Here is a 21,678-nt window from a genome sequence, read left to right as displayed (position 1 = left end):
AAGTCAATCAGTATTTGTTTTACAATATTTTTAGTTCGACATGTTGTTTTGATACCTTTGTATTGTGAGTTTGAGTGTTTTGATTTTTTTGTATGTCACATCTTGTTATACCCCACAGCTTCTATCATTTATAGTATTTATATTTACAAGCGTTTGGTTTTTTTTCTAATACCTGATAACGATGTCACAATAGGAGATATGATTTCAAGTAATTTAAATGCCTACAGACAAGTAATGGTCAATGCAAGTTTTAAAATTCATTGCTACGAAACAAATACATTTTGACTTTTATATCCAATGCAATGAAAACATTATTTATGATTTATTACATTTTCTATTGAAAACTTAGATACAAAAACAGACATGATATACCTAGAAGACTTTTAAAGCCAATAAGGATAAGATAAACTGACAACGTAATGACAAAAACTAAAGCGATAAAAAGTCCAAAAACTGCATAAAGTTAAAACAAAACTTAGCACCAAAACAATATAAAACACTTAAACTGATGAGATTGCTCGTTACAAGTTAGCAAATCAATCTTCACTAGCAGTATTCATCTTTTTGCTCATAGCAAGAACAAAATATAAAATCTCGCTAAACATAAATTTACACATACTTGGACATGGATTTGTGTTGCACTGTCTATTTTCTACTCCAGTGGTAAGTCCAGGACATTGATTGCCACCATACAGTGGCTTTGGATTGGAACAAGATCTTGTCTTTGTTCTAACCTGTTTGCCAGTTCCACAATTCTTTGTACATGTTGACCAACTGCTCCAACTTGTCCAAGAGCTCCATTTACCGTCAACTAATTATTGAATAAAGAGTTATTCAGTTCTTTGACATTTAGAGATTGACATCTTGTATGGACACCTATTTATTGATTATATGTTTACTTCTGTATGTGTGTTTGGGTTGTTAGTGTCTTTTTGTTGCCGTCTAATTGCATTATACCCACACCTTCTTTAAATAATAGTTTTATATTCAGATGTGTTCGATATGCCTTTTAACAAACAATATAACAGAAAAGTGTAAATCAATGCAAGATTTAAGATTTACAGTTTAAGCAGTCGATTTTGAGGTACATTGTATGTGTATATGAAACGATGCAAATACAGCTCGATTTGTATTTCCATGCGATTAAGGATTTGTTTTATTTACTGTAACTTAAACTTGATCGAAATTTCACATTTAATTCAATTGATACAAAAATAAAGGCAACAACAGTATGAAGATGTTTAGAAGTCATAAATCGATTGAGAGAAAACAAATCCGGGTAACAAGCTATAGGTTGCATCTCTGTAAATATATATTGACAATGCAATTTCCCTTAGGAACTCCCTTTACGGCTAAAACTATACCACTTTTACTATGAATTTTGAAAAAAATCTTATCCTAGAATTGAAAAGTCATATGCACTACAATTTTTTCAAAGGTCAAAATATAGGGCTGTGCGGCATATTTTCAACGTTTATATGACCTGAACTTTTCAGAGTTTAAACTAACACTAATTTTCTTAACTACCCCTGCCTCGAATGAAAGGTCACCATGGATTTCAATGTAAACAATATGCACATGTATATTTACTGGTAACATTCCCAAATTATGTCTCTATGAGATGGAACACAGAGACCATAACTGGGAACTAGTATGTGAACAAAATTAATTTTCTATGAATATTCTAAATCTCCCTAAAAGAGGCGTGGTTTGAGAAACAGCTGTATTTATAAAGTGCAACCTAAAACCGAAGGAAACACATCAACTATAAGAGGACAACAATGGAACAACAGTAAAACTGAAGTGCAACAAAAACAAAAGAGAAAGTACCATACATAGAAACGAACTCTATTATAACAATTCCCATATTCCGGACATGGTACAGGACATTTTAAGGAAAATGGTGGGTTGAACCTGGTTTAATGGAATGTCCAACCACCCGCTTTAATATATGACAATATTTAAAAAAAAACTGTTAAATTGTCAACATTACGTAACAGGAATAGAGTACAAGAACATCCAGGACAGAGAAATACATGAAATAATATAATAGTACATTTCGACATGTAAACCACAGAATAACAACGAGCACCTAAAATCAATTCCTGGCACTATACAAATACAGCCAAATAGAATTAGAATATAATTATGTATCAACAAAAAGTCACGTCATAGGTCAATTTCTAAATATTGAATATAAAATTGGGATCAAATATAATCAACAGTATTATACAATCACAAATCCGTGTTTCAAACCGAAACCGAGGGATACACATCTATTATAAGAGGGGGGAAGGAACAACAGGAATACCGAAGTTCATCAAAAACATACGCAAACACACATAGAAACGAATACTTTTATAACAACTGCCATACAGGACATTTAAAAAAAAGGTGGGTTGAACCTGATTTAATGGTTTTGTGACAATGTTAAAACAATATCGCAAACACTACATGACATAAATTCAGCACAAACGAACACAAGAAAATTCATAACAGTGAAACGCATAAACAAATAATATAATTTTAAAGCCAATAAGGATAAGATAAACTGACAAAGTAATTACAAAAACAAAAGCGATCTAAAGTCCAAAAACGCCATAAATTAAAACTTAGAACAAAAACACCGTAAAACACTTGAAGTGATGAGATTGCTCGTTACAAGTAAGCAAATCAATCTTCACTAGCAGTAATCATCTTTTTGCTCATCGCAAGAACAAAATATAGAATCTCGCTAAACATAAATTTACACATACTTGGACATGGATTTGTGTTGCACTGTCTATTTTCTACTCCAGTGGTAAGTCCAGGACATTGATTGCCACCATACAGTGGCTTTGGGTTTGAACAAGATCTTGTCTTTGTTCTAACCTGTTTGCCAATTCCACAATTCTTCGTACATGTTGACCAACTGCTCCAACTTGTCCAAGAGCTCCATTTACCGTCAACTATTATTGAATAAAGAGTTATTCAGTTCTTTGACATTTAGAGATTGACATCTTGTATGGACACCTATTTATTGATTATATGTTTACTTCTGTATGTGTGTTTGGGTTGTTAGTGTCTTTTTGTTGCTGTCTAATTGCATTATACCCACACCTTCTTTAAATAATAGTTTTATATTCAGATGTGTTCGATATGTCTTATAACAAACAATATAACAGAAAGATGTAAATCAATGCAAGATTTAAGAAAAACAGTTTAAGCAGTCGATTTTGAGGTACATTGTATGTGTATATAAAACAATGCAAATACATCTCGATTTGTATTTCCATGCGATTAAGGATTTTTTTATTTACTGTAACTTAAACTTGATCGAAATTTCACATTTAATTCAATTGATACAAAAATAAAGGCAACAACAGTATGAAGATGTTTAGAAGTCATAAATCGATTGAGAGAAAACAAATCCGGGTAACAAGCTATAGGTTGCATTTCTGTAAATATATATTGCCAATGCAATTTCCCATAGGAACTCCTTTTACGGCTAGAACTGTACCACTTTTACTATGAAGTTTTGAAAAAATTCTTATCCTAGAATTGAAAAGTCATATGCACTACAATTTTTTCAAAGGTCAAAATATAGGGCTGTGTGGCATATTTTCAACGTTTATATGCCCTGAACTTTCATAGTTTAAACTAACTAATTTTCTTAACTACCCCTACCTCGAATGAAGGGTTACCATAGATTTCAATGTAAACAATATGCACATGTATATTTACAGGTAACATTCCCAAGTTATGAGATGGAGCACAGAGAGCATAACTGGGAACTAGTATGTAAACAAAATTAATTTTCTATGAATATTCTAAATCTCCCCAAAAGAGGCGTGGTTTGAGAAACAGCTGTATTTACAAAGTGCAACCTAAAACCGAAGGAAACACATCAACTATTAGAGGACAACAATGGAACAACAGAAAAACTGAAGTGCAACAAAAACAAAAGAGAAAGCACCATACATAGAAACGAACTATATTATAACAATTGTCATATTCCAGACATGGTATATACGTACAGGACATTTTAAGGAAAATGGTAGGTTGAACCTGGTTTAATGTCATGTCCAACCACCCGCTTTAATATATGACAATATTCAAAAAAACCTGTTAAATTGTCAACATTACGTAACAGGAATAGAGTACAAGAACAAGACAAGAAACAAGAACATCCAGGACATAGAAATACATAATTGAAATAATATAAAAGTACATTTCGACATGTAAACCACAGAATAACAAAGAGCACCTAAAATCAATTCCTGGCACTATACAAATACAGCCAAATAGAATTAGAATAGAATTATGTATCAACAAAATGTCACGTCATAGGTCAATTTCTAAATATTGAATATAAAATTGGGATCAAATATAATCAACAGTAGTATACATCACAAATCCGTGTTTCAAACCGAAACCGAGGGAAACACATCTATTATAAGAGGGAGGAAGGAACAACAGAAACACCGAAGTTCATCAAAAACATACGCCAACACACATAGAAACGAATATTTTTATAACAACTGCCATACAGGACATTTAAAAAAAAGGTGGGTTGAACCTGATTTAATGGTTTTGTGACAATGTTAAAAAAATATCGCAAACACTACATGACATAAATTCAGCACAAACACACACAAGAGCATTCATAATAGTGAAGCGCATGAACAAATAATATAATGTCACACAACATGCAAATCGAAGCCATAACAACAAACATCTTCCACAACAACAAACGCCACTGGATATCAATAACCGTGACACGCTTACGTTGAAGTTTGTAATGGTGTTATAAATACAAATACAAATAAGGAATCAAGCAAACAAAAAAATATGAGCCGACCTGGGCATGGATTGGTGTTGCACTGTCTTCTTTCTATCCCAGTGGTAAGTCCAGGACATTGTTTTCCACCATTAAGTGGGCCTGGATTGGTACAAGCTCTTGTTCTTGTCCTAGCTTGATCACCAGTTCCACAATTCTTCGTACATGTTGACCAACCGTTCCAACTTGTCCAAGAGCTCCAATTACCGTCAACTTAGTATTGAATTAAAGAAGTTATTAATCATTGGAAATTAAATATGAAAATCAAAAAAATCTAAGGTATATATGTTCGCATTGAGAAACATGCGCAATATTGTATACCGTTTATTTAAGAATTAAAAGACGATTTAAAAGTATTTCAAGTGATACAAGAATATAGGAACGTTAACATACTGTGGTGTGTTAAGTGGAGTGTTTTTTGGCATGCTATGGTGAATTTATTCACGACTTTGATAAGTGGCAACCCTTACTAATTGCCTCAAGTATTTACAACAAAATGTGTACAATGATAGTATTGGCGAACATGATAGTATCTAGCAGAGTACAATGATAGTTTTGGCAAACGCCGAAGTACATTAAACCTTTTGCTGAAGTACGATGGTCAACGCCGAAGAACGATCGACATTTCGCTAAGTACGATGGTTAACGCCGAAGTACATTGGACCTTTTGCTGAAGTACGATTGTCAACGCCGAAGAACGATGGACATTTCGTTGAAGTACAATGATCAACGCCGAAGTACGATGGAGCTTTCGCTGAAGTACGATGGTCAACGCCGAAGAACGGTAGACATTTCACTGAAGTACGATGGTCAACGCCGAAGTACGAATGGACCTTTCGCTGAAGTATGATGGCCAACTCCGAAGTTCATTGGACCTTTCGCTGAAGTACGATGGTGTACACCGAAGTACATTGGACCTTTCGCTGAAATACGATGGTCAACGCAGAAGTACGATGCACCTTTTGCTGAAGTGCAATAGTTTTGTCATGGATTTGCAGGCAGGAGGATAAGATTTTTATGCGTTCAAAGGCAGATTAAAGTTACGAAGAGTTTTGAGCAGTAGATATGGAGGTGGAGATTTAGGTTACAAATATATATATAAAAAAAAGTCAGGCAGCAAATCATGGGGATCAAAGCGGTCAAAATATGGTCTTGGTCTTGAGCTAACCAGTGTTCGGAAGTTAAACATGTATGCCTCAAATATTTTGTACGACAAATTAAATGTTTTAGTTTGAAATTTTTAATTCTCTTCAAGTATGCTTCAAACGATTTTGTGTGTAAATTTGATCATGAAATGAAACTCATTATATGCAATTATTTAGGTGTATCAAGTAGAGATATTGTTTTACCTGAATAATCCATGCGTGTACTTCTCAATACATAGTGTTCAGTGATCTCAAGCTGTTAACTAAACACGCCTCTCGCTTTATGTCAAGCATAAATGTACTTATAGATTTTTATTTCTTGAACAATACCGATATTACAATATCAGATAAATAAGTGTTATTATCAATATCTAATTTATGACATGACAAGAACAAGTTACTAGTATATTTGATAAGATGAGATGGATCCTATTTTGATAGTTCTTTAGTTCGACACATGTTTGCACACATGAATAAATATACTCCCAATCGAATCCATTGTACTTAATCTGAGCCATCTTTTCTATTTCTGATATCATGCAGATGTATGCCAAGTAGATATTGATATAGAAAATTGAAATTTAATGTATTTGATATGACTTGACCAGGGAAAAAAATATTTCCAAATGCGAGGCTATCACGCTAACTACTACACCACCACATTAAGGGGATTCTAACTTCAGACAATCACATTTAGCAAGTATACACAACGACACATTTAGAACATCGCACTATAGCGTAACCACCAACACCATTACAGGTTAACTATCAACCAGTTAGCGTTACAATGTTACCATCGCACTACAGCAAGTTAAAGAACGCACTTCAGCGTATACCGTCGCACTTTAGCGTAACTATCTCGGTTCGGAGTACCACCACAGTTTGGAGTCCTTTATGTGTAATACCACCATTGATATTCCCCTATTAGTCTTTTTTTAATTTGCACTTCAACAAAATGTGCAGAATTTATCTTTGATTTAAATAAAGAAATACTTGGCATGAGTAAAGTTATGTCCTGTACATTACTATAGAAAAAAAATCACATAACAATTCATTGCATATAGGAAAATAACCATCACTGGAAGTTAACCAATCAAATTTCTCCCCTTATTCAACATATGTACAAGCTTAAGTAATCATGTAACCTCAATTTAACCAAATATTCTATAGCAACCCCCCCCCCCCCCAAATGAGGCTATGAAAAACCAAGACACATGTTTACGACACAAAAATGTTTTACTGCATTAAAATGTAGGATTAATTAGCTACAACAGTAAAATTATAGGGAATTTTTTTCGACCTATATTCGTATACAACTGGATTTGACGTACTATGATTTAGTGGTATTTCACCTTTAAAAATATTACGTAGAGAAGTCTAAATAGATTATCTTTAAGAAGGTCATTTAAAAAACGATCCTTTTTACATGTGCAATTTTTTGTTAGTCGGAATTACTTATCTAAGCTATAACCAGATCATGAGAAAATTACAAAACTTAAAACTAATTACCACTAGAACGGTTATTCGTAGGTTTTGAGGAAATTTTTAAAAATACTTCAAACAAATAATATTAATAAGCCTCTGAATCATTGATTACGTGGTTCCTAATTCAACACACATGTTGAATTTAAGCCTTGAAACTGTAATCAATTTATTTTTTTGATATACGGAGAGTAGATTAGGGTAAGGTGCTGTGGTTAAATGAGTGGTTAGTTACGTGCGTTATTATCTTTCTATATTTATGCATGAAATATCACACACTGTTAATGTTTTCTATAACGATTCTTACCTGGTGGACATTTTCGTGAACATGTTTTATATGACTGGTAATAAGCTTTCCTGTAAAACAAATGTGTAATGATATTACGGCAATACGTATTAGATTAGGATATGATTGCCAATTCGACAACTATCCTACAGTCGAAACGTACAACATTATACAAATGGTTTTTTTTTTTATTTCAAAACTATATGTTGAGTTCTTTGATCATTGACCAGTGTCTTTCAAATTATCATGACAATTGTTCTGAATCAGGGAAATACTATAAATGAGTTTGCTCATCAAAGTAACCCGCTTTTAAATTTAAATTAACAGATAGTTGGTGAGCAATGAATTTGAAAACACATCACACAGTAAAACATGCTCCAACAGGCTTGACACCAATTTTCAAGAAGGCCTGAATCATAGTTCCTCGGGGAAATATGACGAAAATATCGTTATGACTATCATGCGTAACAATATACTATTATAATTATTCGACAAACAGAAATAAATAGTTGGCAACACTGCCTTTTCACTGTTTAATTTTATCAAATATTGTTTATGACTTATTTGAAACAAAAAAAACATTTTTATTATTTTTTGTTTAGAATGTAGATATCAAATATTTTTGTACATGTGAATAGAATGTTTACCTTGATCTTCGACATCTCTTCCACCCGAATGCTCCACATTTAGTTCTGTAACTAATGTATCGAACAGACGTCTGTGTACATGCATAAGTTTGAAATCCTACACACACACTGTTGATATAAAACATATTTAAACGCAATCATTTAACTACACTAACGTTAAAGCTAAACATCGAACAAATACAACACACAAACTTTGAATTATTTCGCAAAAAAACGGACGAACATTTAGTTATGATGGCAGAAGGGAAATACAAAATTTGGGAGGAAAGAACATTGTTTTGCCTGATGAAAGAAAGATATGTTATTGCCAATTAAATGATTTATGGCTACTTAATTGAGTATAAATAGACATTCAAACCTTAAAAACAATATTCTATTAGAATTAAACGAGCATCGAACCAGGAATTATTTCTATATTCATGTTCTAGACAGAATAATATAAAACGTTGTCTAATGACGATTTCTTGACGTTTGATTTGTCCTTTGTCGTTATATGTGCCGTTGAATGAAGTTACTACATCTTCTTTTGTCATATCCTACTTCACTGTTATATGATTTGATCACATGTCCACTGTTACTCTCAATTAAAAATTATTTCATACCAGAGGGTCTTCATTTCAACATTAAGATACACAATGTAGATTAGGGTCTTAATATAAAAATCGTTATCATTCTTTTTTTTTTTTTTTAAATAGTATCTTTTAGTTTTTGACAAAATGTAGTTTGTTTATGAATTTTAAAAAGAATAATAAAAACCGTGGTCACATTACTTTTTCCGAGGTACAGACTCAGTAAATTATCAAATTTTGTATAGATTATGTTTGGAAGCTCACTTAATACGTATCAAATCCTTATCCCTCTTTTTCGTGTCAAATATTCACACGCATATTATTTGAAGTAATAACATAGTCGAGTACTAAGTATTTATATGAAAGATGCACGAGATTGCCATTGAAATTTGAAGTATAAAACCGTGAAACTTCGAATATAGCTCACTCAATGAATATATGTTGATTTTATCTATTATACATTCTATTTTAACAATTTACAATTAGTTTGTTCAATTCTTGTTTAAGGGTGTCAGACCACCCATTAAAAATCCCGATCTGTTCAACTAAATTTTGCAATTTTCACAGCTTTCTAAATATTTTACCTTAAGTTTAACTTCAAGGAAACCAGGTATATCCTGAATTGTACATGTATCACCATTTTCAACTAATGTTTAAAGTCTTATTAGAAATTTCTGATCTTGAAAACACAGGTACTACCAACATAACTCCCGGTTTTCTGGAAATCTTAAATTAGTGTACTATGCAGTGCACTCATCTTGAATTTTTAATGCAAACTCATAGACAAGTGAATTTTGACTCAAAAAGGTCTAAATGTATTTCTCTTTCACCAAAAGTTTAATTTCTGCAAATTTGTCGGTTAGATTAAGTAAATAATGACATCAAATGCATTTTTTTTGTCCGAATAGGCATACGTTCTAAATTGGAGGGAGTAATTGGTGGTCTGACACCTAAAACGTAATGATATTTTGTCTTATGTTTTGTTTCATAGAGTTTAATGTACAATTATTATAAAAATCATTTTGTACCTTTAACTTAAAATTAATCATTATTCTCTTATTATTAATGCTTTTTTAAAATATAGGTAATGGTTAAATTTGATACAATATTTTCATTTTTTCATTTCTAATTTGCTATTCTTCTTACGTCACTACTTAGGACAGCGGCAAAGAGAGCGGTTAGGACATCCTAGCTAAGATAATCCTAAGATAGCATCGTTGTGCATGATGAAACGTGTCGTAAATAGTTATCAAAGGTACCAGGATTATAATTTAGTACGCCAGACGCGCGTTTCGTCTACATAAGACTCATCAGTGACGCTCATGAGATCGTAAGTCGGTCCTAACTTTATCCTAATTCACATCCTAAGAAATTTATAGGACCGATCTTAAGACAGTTTCGATAAACAGGCCCCCAATCTACCTACCTGACGATCCATTCTGGTCCTCTTTTTTGTTCTCGTATATAGGATATGGGTGCATTTCCCTTTTAACGGTATATGAATTGCACATGAGGTGTTCCCGCTACCGCTCTCCATGTACACGACGTCACCCTTGTTGTGACGTTAGATATTCAGAGTTTCAATACAAGTATCATTGCAAGCTGATGTTCTTATTACTAAGCCTTATAATTTGTGTCCGATACAACCTCTCTACGATATTGGTGACAAATGACCAAGATGAATTTGAAACTGAAATCGATACTTGCAGGACATAGAAGCGCCGTTTCAAGAATATTCAAGAAATTCGACGAAATTCTGGAGAACGGAACAGAAGTTGTTGATTCTGATGAACTTTCGAACATTTTAGACAATTTGAAAAGGAAGCAAGAATTGTTAAGAAAATTAGATGAGGATATAATTCAGGATTTGGATCAAGAGGACATTGAAACAGAAATTGTCGATTCAGATCAATATTCCTTTAATATAGAAACAAAAGTACGTCAAATAGCAAAATATATCAAAGTACAAACATCAACACTAAATACAAATGCCACAAGCTTTACAAATTCTAGAAGCGACGTTCCGTCGTCCGATCCTACAGTTAGTAATCTCTAAGCACAGAAAATCGGCACAATACACATTTCCGTTCATATTTTCGCTTATATTCCTCAATTGCTAGCGAGTACAATAAGCTCCCTAAACTCAACCTACCAACTTTCGATGGCGACATTCTACAATGGCAGTCCTTTTGGGACTCGTATGAAGCAGCCGTACATACAAATCCAACACTGAGTAACGTTCAGAGGTTCAATTACTTGAAGTCATTGTTGCAAATGAAGCATTCTAAACCGTAAATGGCTATGTGCTTACAAATTTAAATTACAAAAGAGCAGTTTCGTTGTTACAACAGAGGTACGGGCAAGTTCATAATATCACACAAAAGTTCATGAATGCATTACTTGAAATACCGTCACCTAAGAATACCCTACAAAGCTTACGTAACTATAATGACAAATAAAAACATATGCACGTGGTTTGGAATCCCATGGTTAGACATAGGATACCTATGGCTTATCATTGGTCCCTATCATATTGAAAAAGTAACCGGGAGAAGTACGCATAAATTTAACAAGACACCATGGTTCGACCAGTTGGCAATTATCTGATCTACGATAAGTGATATTTCACGAACTCAATATTATGGAGGAAGGCAATTCCGCTGATTTTACGGAAACTCATACCGCTATTGCAGCATTTCACACCAATGCAAAGGTACATACAAAACAAGCCAACAGACAAATGCACGTAAAGTCAGGCGTATTTTGTAAAGAATCACATGCCTCGGTAAATTGTACCAAAGTTGTTGAATATCAAGACCGGATATCAGTATTCGAAAGAGAAAGCTTATGTTTCAACTGTTTAGGACATCACAATTTGGTTGATTGTAAGTCAATCAAATCATGCAGAAAGTGTGACAAGCGGTATCACACGAGTTTATGTAAAGAGAATACACATAATAATTATTTAGACAGTGTAAACGTAAGTACCATACAACACAACGCGAAGGAACCGGACACAATTTCACATTTATTTTGCTCAAAACTGCAATTAATCCTGTAAGATCGGGACGACACTGTTTAGATGCCAACATTCTTTTTGATGAAGGAGCACAGAGGTCGTTCATCACAGAAGACCTAGCCGCTAAATTGCAGTTATCAATAACTGGCACAGAGACTTTAAACTTATTCGAATTTGGTGACAGTGCAGAAAGTACAAGAATTACACACTTAAAAACTAGTATTATTTATTTGCTTACTGATGAAGGACAATTGCCGATCAGAGTACTGATTGTACCAGAAATCCCTTCACCACGCAAAACTTACATCCGTAAAGCTACCAAATTATCGTACTTATCAGTAATAGAACTTGCTCATCCAGATACTACAAACGACAATTTTCAAGTCTCAGTACTCATAGGAGCGGACTTCTATTGGTCAATTGTAAGAAACTATATCATAAGGGGCGAGGGACCTACTGCCGTGAAATCAAAAATAAGATATATATTATCAGGACCACTTCACGGTATAGCAAGCTATAATAACCAGCAAACATCTACAATGAATGTAAGGATATCACAAAAGACAGAAGAATGCAACCCGGAGAAGTTACGGAAGACGGAATCAATTGGTATTGAACATATTGACGAGAGGATAGGGGGAAAGAAAGTATTTCAAGTATTAGATTCATATAAGAAGACATGTAGCCATAACAACAGATATTTCGATACTTTATCCCGGAAAGATGATCACACACCTTCACCGGTGAACAATGAGATTTCAAAATGAAGAAAAGGAAATGTTATTAAAAGACTTAAAAAGGAACCGCAATTATTATATCCGCTAGAATTGACAACTGAAGAAAATATAGGACCGTGATGATTTACTGCCCCAAGGACGACCGAAAGTCGATGCAAAAGAAAAGATAAAAATGTGGACCAAATGAGACTATCGTATAATTTTATGGACTGTTAACTGATCGTGCTTTATTACAGACTGTAAATTAATTTGATTTTATTCGTGCTCATTATCAAAGACAGTTAAAGATATTCAAAGTTATATTTATCAGAGACAGTAATTCAAAGTGAAATTTTTATAATTTATTTTCATTTTATTGTAATTAAATTCCTTTGCGGGCCCCCAGAATGTTAAGAATTGCACATGAGACGTTCTTATTACTAAGCCTTATAATTTGTGTCCGATACAACCACTCTACGATAAACGGTATTGAAATGTAATGATTATCTTTGATATTAAACTCCACTATAATATACAGTGCGTCAAAATTTAAGCACCACCCTGAATATAACTGCCATTATTTTTTAAACTATTGTGAAAATAAATATTTATGTTTGATGTTATGAATTGCGTTTCACATACACTAAGAAAATTTATTACGACGACCTAAGCAACTTTTTATTAAAGGCCATCTGCACTTTTACAAATTCATCGTTTCAATACCTTTAAATCATCTTCCTACTGTCCCGCGTACAGGTGAAATTTTACCTTCATCAAGTCATTGTGTGATACGGCAAGGCGTGGTTCATCTGTGGCTAAACGGTTGCAAGAAATTGACATGTCAATTGCCGGTTAGAGCACTGGCAGCAAAGGTAACCATTTCAATTACACCGTCATTATCAGACTTTTACAATATCATGTTGATATAGGAACTGTAAACGATAGACCAAGTTCCGGAATACCCTGTTTAACTATCCATCGTGTTTACAGACTGCATTCTTGACGTATTAAAGCCACCTTATTTACTCCTGCCCCGCAGGTTATACACCACTGGCCTCAAGGTGGTCGTGTAAGTGTTCGAACATTGGTCCGTCGACTTCATAAAGGCAATCTAAGAGCTTGTCGTGGGGTCAAAAGACAAGCCCTTACAGCAAGGCTGGAACATGCGACGCTGGCAAAAATGCATTGATCAGATTTGAGTCAGTTTCTGTTACGACCTGTAGAAGCCAACATACGAGTTTGGCGAGAAAATAAAATTGCCCATGACCAAAACAACATTTGCCAAACGACTGCAATCGGTGCTGGTGGTGGTTCAGTATGATGTTGTTTCTCAATTGGCAGAAATCTCCATAGCAGAGATCCCCCTTTCAAAATCTTGGCGATTTCAGAAAGGTAATTGTTGATGAATTGAATACATTTCTTCAACTAAAGTTTAGAAGCTTTACAGAATATGAGACGCCGTGTTATTGAATTGTACCGGAAGAGAGATAGTAACTTATCCTATTGACTCAAATATTGACATGAAATTTGTCAAAGGTTGTTTGTAGAGATTTTTAATGATATTGGGTAATTAATATGTAAAATAAAAAAATCACAGTGAAACTTAAATTCACTTTCTGATTTGTGTTATTTGCACTTTTTCCATGAATGCAGAATTTAAATGCATAGAGCCAAACTTGGGTTTATGGTTTGTTTATGATATATGTAAGCAACATTACCACATTAATGGTATCTCTTTTTAGAAGAATAACTGAATTTTTTAAATGAAAAAAATGACGATGCAATGAAAATAGCCGGTGCTAAACTTTTGGCGGACTGTATATATCATTATATCCATAGCTCGGGGAAAGGATTAAATCAGTATCTTTTGTATTAGTTATTTGATCGTCACTTTTATCACACGAGTTTGTGGCAATAACACAGTTCCTATCTTTATTGATTTTGACTGATACGTTTTGCTAGTGATTTGATCAAGAAGACAATCGTGAGGCATTAGAAAAATCATATTATAATCCCCAGTAAAATGCAACATTCGTGGCAGAATATGCTTCCCATGACAACATTACAGCATGAAATAAACGGAAAACTTGGTTTGTTGTTTAGACATACAAATATATTTATAAGAATTAAAGATTTTATGATATTAAAAAAAACATATATTCTTGTTTAGAGGTGGAGATTTGAACAGAAAACGTCAGATTTTCACACATTCCGTATCAGTCAGAGTAGAGAATGTACCACAAAAAGGCAAAACACGATTTGCACTTTCAAAAGAAAGCTTTTCTTATATTAAACTTTTAAAGATACATGTTTTTGACTCGGCATTGTACTTTATTTTGAATTGATGACCATCCTTGACCGTTGGTTGCTCCTTGTAAACTTATTCAGACACTTAAAGTAATTGATTTCGGATAGTACGTCTTATCATAGTAATAAGTACTTTTAGTGGATTGTTACACTTAACTTTGTAAATTAAACGTTGACAATATTTTGGTATAAATAATGACATAAAAGACAATTCTATTTATCATATCATTTTTTCAAACATTAGATTACAAAAATACAAATTCAAGATTTTCAACAAAAATTACTATAACTATTGTTTGGTACATCAAAATCTTAAATTCATTGTGGATGTTACACAATGATACTATTTTAGGCTGAAAAATCTGTATTCTATTGGCAACATTTCATTTTTCTGTGAATGTATACATGCACGTTTTAAACCTTTTTTTATGCATAAAAAGACTGTAGGTAAAAGATGAAAACAAATGGATTTCGCATATTTGTTCAATTTTATGTAATTGTTAACTTAGTAAATAATAAATTTTGCAACAGGATCTTTTAAAAAGTTTTCAATTTAAGTTTGATTTTTGAAAATTGGCATGTCACAGAAACGGACAATTGACTTTTGTCCTCAAATTGAAATATAAAAAACAGCTGATAGATAAAATATTACTCTTCATAGCTTCCCCCTCATATCTTTCAAAATGTTCCAATCTTCGCCCCAAACTGAAAATATTTTAAACATTATTGACTAAGTAAATATATATAGTTGTAGTAGACAATCACGATTTTTGAATTATGTCATTACAAGTAATCCACTTTGGGGTTAATCGGTTTAGAGAATAAGTAAACAGGAATTAACTACTACGCAGTTCATCATTCCTTTTTAATAAACATTTGTCTGGCAAATAGACAATGTCAATGTCAATTTGTTGTTACAACTGGGTATAAATGTTTTCCAATTGAAATATATACCACAAACATTAACCTACACTAGTACTGGGTATCACTGACAGCAATGAACGCGTCTGTAATGTTTTTGTAACAAGACGAGATTGGTTCATACAACTAAGCTTAGAAAATTTTAGTAGTTGTGAATAATACTGAAATCAAAAATGAATTCGAAATAACAAGTCCTTTATAAAATGGCCAAACTAAAAGCTCAAACCAGTTGACGAATGAAGATATATTGAGTTCTAGATTGACTAATTTAATAATCATTTGCCACAAATGATTTATCAAATATTCAGAAGTACACAAGTAATAACACTTCGGGAATGTCTTGGATACGAATGATAAATGCTGGGTATAAACTTTCAAAACACCATCCACACCATTCAAAAAAAAGGAAATCCAATGATCAAGATACAGGTCTCAAACTATATACAGGTTGCAATTCTGTAAATATAGACAATACAATAACCCACAGGAACTCTCTCTGCGGCTAAAACTCTGCCACTTTTACTATGTAGTTTCGTTATTTTTTTATTATTTCAGAACGAAAAGTTGATGTTCACTACTATTTTATTCAAAGGTCATAAGGCTATTCGGCATATTTTCAACATTTTTATCTACTGAACTTCTAAGGGTTAAAACTTATACTATACGATTACCTCTCCTTTTAGACCTCTTGAGGATTAAAGGAGTAGGTCCGGTAAGGGCCGATTTTGGCCTCAAATTTCAGGTTCATCTAAGGAAAGATTTTGTACAGTTTTTAAACACTTAAGTGTCTATTTTAATTGATTCGATTAGTTAAGGTGAACGATTTTAACTGATTAAATCATTAAAAACGCTCCTATTCAAACTTAAATATGAAAATGAAATATGCCAAAAAACGTCACTTTTCAGAAGGTTTTTGTCAAAAATAAAAGTGGCCGCATCCGTGTTCATCCTCAACCTTTATATATGTTATGTGTTATCAACAAATACAACTTACATTTCAATATTGTGAATGAACACGAATGCGGCTACTTTCATATAAGCCGGAATCCGTCTAAAATGAATCTAAAATGCTGAAATTTTGAAGATTTCAGTAATTTAGCACGATTTAATGATGCTAGTACCAGATATATGTGCGTTGTATTGTCAAAAACAGCCCATATTTATGTTGCAGAAGCACTCTACTTTCCAATGAATATCTAAAAGATTAAATTTTCACAATTTTGTAAAACTGCTATATTTTGGGGCCAAAAAGGGGTCTTACTGAACCTACTCCTTTAAAACGCTTTCATGTTTTTTTCTATACCGGTAACATTCCCAAGTTATGTCTCTATTAGATTAAACACAGAGATCATATCTGGGTACCAGTAAGTTAACAAATAAACATATCTATGAATATTATATATCTCCTCAAAATAGGCATGGCTTGTACAAACCTACTAGTGTTCATATCAGGTGATCTTGTCAATGTTGACAGAATGTTTTCATAAGACGTTGCAAAAACGACCCTTGAAATATATGATTATCTACACTTTTCTGAATATAAATTTTTGGCGTTGATGTTTTTCTGTTTCTTTCAGAGCTGAGTACTTATTATCATTCTAATAGTTTTTATAATTTCTACATACACATTTATTAAGTGTTTTTTTTTTTAGAAAATAACAATCATATTGGGAAAGTATTATTCTGTGAATTAAAAGTAAATATTCATAGATTTTTTGAAAATTGAAAAATGATGGGGAAGTTTGTCCGACCTCTTTAGACTAGTATTTACATATGTGATATAACCACTTAAAAAAGTGTCAGAGTAAAGTTTACTTTCATAACTAGTATGCAGCACACTTCAGACCTATTAAGTGTTTGTATAAAACCAACAGACTATTGCAGTATATTTTAGCAACTTAACAAACAAAAAATAGAACATTGAAATTATGCTTTAGCCATAGTCCAAATGCAGCGGATTAAGGCAACTGATATTATAAATAAATAAATCTTTTTAAAGAGTTTAACAAGAAAGAAAAAAGGATAACAATAATAGAAAATGTTCCAAAACAAACTGACATCATATGCAACAAGTCTGTATCGAAGGAACTCACTTAAATTGATTAAAAAAGGCGAAATTCCTGTTCACAACTTGTTTTCATTTTTTTGTTTAAACATAATATGATAACGGCTATTGTTACTTATATAGAGGAGGAGTCTCAATCAAAATCCTTAGTATTTTTTAACTATTTGTCAAAATAAAGTTTTTATCATGCTTTTTCACACGATAAGACGTGTCACGGTACTTGTCTATCCCAAATTCATGTATTTGGTTTTGATGTTATATATATATGTTATATTTGTTATTCTCGTGGGATTTTGTCTATGTGTGTTACATTTTAGTGTTATGTCGTTGTTCTCCTCTTATATTTAATGCGTTTCCCTCGGTTTTAGTTTGTTACCCCGATTTTTTTTTTGTCCATGGATTTATGAGTTTTGAACAGCGGTATACTACTGTTGCCTTTATTTTTCCAAAATATAATAAAAAGTATGGGTCCCCGAATTTTGTTCAGGCTACAGATTGTGCAAACTTGTAAGATTTTGTATAGATTATGTATCAAAAATCTACTTTTGTGTGATAGAAAGAAAACAACACCATAGATGTTTATATAAAATGTGAACAGAAAGCTCTAATAACATCCCTTCAGATCAAAATGGGGTCACCGGACTTGTTTGCTTGCTACATATTAAGAAATGCAAATTAACTATAAAAAATTCTTTATCAGAGTTATCTCCCCTTTAATCTGGGTCATCTCCCCTTATGTGACAAATTTGAAGAAAAAAATCGATCAAACAATAGAATTGTGTGGGTTTTTTTTAAATACAGCAGTTAATATGATAAAACACATAATTTTCTATAATAACATGAAAAGTCTTACACATGAGTTACATACTTCTCTAAATATTTGCAAATTTCATTTAAGATCTATCCAATTAGTATCTGCTACTTCAAAATCAAAAATGGAGAAAGACATCCGAACCGCCCTTATTAAATACGGTTAAAAAATAATTATTTGAAGTCACAAAAAGGCGCATGCCAGAGCCGACCGTGCAAGGGCTGTATAGCCAGTCAAGGTCGTTAAAAACTTCCATCTTCGTAGTCGCCTTACGGGCATACGATACAGTAACAGGGAAGGTAATGGCATTGCTTATGTAAAGATTAATTTTCGCACCGTAATGACTTTTGACTTGATTATATGTGAAGATTCTTTGTTTCATTTTTAATGAACAAATCACCGATGGTTCTTTTTTTTTTTAAGTATATAAGTATACAGCAAAAATGGCTTCTTTTATATACTAATATCATCAAAATGTGATAAAAATGAATGATTTCCAAACAATTATTACACAAATTTAAAACACATATACTTATATGTAGAGAGGATTTTCCGAATCTTTTTTTTTTTATAAAATTCCGCTTCAGTTTTTCTTTTAAAAATAAAACATTAGGTATATTTTTACCAAATGGAAGATATGTCCAAGAAAACGAAAGGTTAGTTTCAAAACTTCGACCCGACTTATCTCCGCAACTAGCACATGAAGGTATATTTGTATTGCATATTTGAATTGACTACGTGAAAAATAGTTTGTAAGCAAACTTTCGCCAAAAGTTTAACATTGGATCAAAACTTATTGCGCCTTAAAGATCTGGTCGCGATGTTTTTATGAATCTAAATCATAGTTTCTAATTTTTAAATCAATTTTTTGGAAATTCAATAGGGTCAAACTATCTTGAACAATTTGGCACATTTTCGATTATTTTAATAAATCGGAAATGTATAGAGCAACAATATTTAAATTTCAAAAAAAATCTAATTTACAACATAGATTTTTATAGAGCCAATTTTAAGAACATTTTTTGACGGACATTATATTTACTACAGCTTAACATTAAGTCAATGTACGTGTTAGCCATAAGGAAATCTTTCGGAAACAACATTATTTTATTAACTTACCTATTTACAACTGTAAAGGTCGGTAAAGTAATGAAAAACAGAATATCTAATCTCATCTCAAGTTTGTTATTTCACAGGCACCAGTTACGAGCTGCAGTTACGAGCTGCAAGTTACTTTTAGAGTATATGGAAAATGTACCATATATAACTCTTCAAACAAGTTTGAAATTAATGCAATTTGATCATTATATAAATACTTGAAGCTATTTAATTGACTATCCATCCGGAGGTACTTAACCGAGTCTCATCCCTTTGAATAGCACATATCAGGAAATTGTTCATTAACAAGTTTGACAATAAAAGGTATTTAAAATGTGACAATTAAAAGTACTTAAAATATGAAGACCGTTAGTTTTCTCTATTAAATTGTTTTACATTTGTCACTTCGGGGTTTCAAGCTTACTATGCGTTATATGTTTTAATATACTATTAAATAATTTGGTCTTTACATTTTCTTATTTCTTAACCAAAACTCGTTTGAATACTAGAAATCGCAAAATTCAGTACAACAATGTTATACTAGTAATTGCACTCAAACGTCTTTCCAGGAGGACCTGTTTGTTGTTTTAGCAACCACCAACGTACAAGACTTGCTAGGTTGATTGTTTTAAACTTTTTTCTTAAATAAACATATTTTGTTTTCGGTAGAAACAAATATACAACATTTTTTAATCGAAAATCTGCATCGTCAAAAATAAAAGAAAAATAGTCGATACCTACTGCTGTAGAAGATGACAAAAAAATCTTCATTTCAAATCAAATTTGATGGTTCTCTCCTTGCACTTTGGCTTCATCAGCCAATCAAAACTGACCGCCGAGAAATAGCTCAATTGTATTGAAAGTGACGTTAAATACCAAGCAATCATAAGTTTAAATACACCTTTGGTTTCTTCTCTCTCTTTAGAAGTATAAAACTTGAATCCGTTATGTTATCTTGTTTTGATCAGAAATACTTGCGACAATAACACCATTTGGAGTTTCTTATCGACAACATATTTGTTGAGTTTGGAGGTAGACTTTTTCAACAAATTGTCGGCATTCCTATGGGAACGAACTGCGCGCCTCTCCTTGCTGACCTCTTCTTGTTTTCATATGAATCGGAGTTCCTTCAGACACTTGTCAAAAACAAAAAGATCAAAGAAGCCAGGTTATTTAATTTCACTTTCAGATATATTGATGATGTTCTTTCCATTAACAATCCGAACTTTTCTGATTGGGTTCCATTAATATATCCACCAGAACTAGAAATTAAAGAGACAACAGACACGGCGTCATCCGCCTTATTTTTAGACTTATACCTCGAATTTGACATACAGTCATCTTAGTACCAGAATCTATGACAAACGAGACGATTTTGATTTTGAAATTATCAATTTCCCCCACCTTAGTAGCAACATACCAACTTCACCTGCATATGGAGTATACATTTCCCAACTTATTCGGTATTCAAGAGCTTGCAGCTCCTACTCAGACTTTGTAAAACGTCACCAGTGTCTGAGCAGAAAGTTGATGAACCAGGGGTATGTCAAAGAACGTCTCGTCCTTTTTCTAAAAAAGTTCATCGGAAGGTACCCAGAACTTGTTGATAAATATTCCGTATCAACTTCACAAATAATACACGATGGTCTTGAAGTATAGATTTTGCGTACTGACGTTGTGTATCATCTTAATAACGTGTTATATTATTCTTTTATTTGTCTTTATTAATATAACTTTTACTGTTAAGTCTGTTTTTTGAAATATCCTTTTGACGTAACTCTGTGCTTATGTAT

General features: G+C 32.7%; 1 protein-coding gene across 1 annotated transcript in view; it reads right to left on the bottom strand.

The window, feature by feature from the left end:
* The window catches only part of LOC143062078 (SCO-spondin-like), a 79,045-nt gene extending 58,967 nt beyond the window's left edge, over positions 1–20,078 (bottom strand). The window contains exons 1-6 of the mRNA XM_076233930.1: positions 19,907–20,078; positions 8,380–8,487; positions 7,754–7,803; positions 4,841–5,032; positions 2,757–2,948; positions 620–811 (exon numbers count right to left, since the gene is read on the bottom strand). Coding sequence (XP_076090045.1) covers positions 620–811; positions 2,757–2,948; positions 4,841–5,032; positions 7,754–7,803; positions 8,380–8,487; positions 19,907–19,962 — 790 coding nt within the window. The 5' untranslated portion in view covers positions 19,963–20,078. The remainder of the gene's footprint in view (positions 1–619; positions 812–2,756; positions 2,949–4,840; positions 5,033–7,753; positions 7,804–8,379; positions 8,488–19,906) is intronic.
* Between the last annotated feature and the right edge of the window lie 1,600 nt (positions 20,079–21,678).

The sequence above is a fragment of the Mytilus galloprovincialis genome, chromosome 1, assembly GCF_965363235.1.
Source record: "Mytilus galloprovincialis chromosome 1, xbMytGall1.hap1.1, whole genome shotgun sequence".
Taxonomy (NCBI): domain Eukaryota; kingdom Metazoa; phylum Mollusca; class Bivalvia; order Mytilida; family Mytilidae; genus Mytilus; species Mytilus galloprovincialis.
The sequence above is the reverse complement of the archived record's forward strand: the minus strand, read 5'-3'. Positions and strand labels throughout refer to the sequence as shown.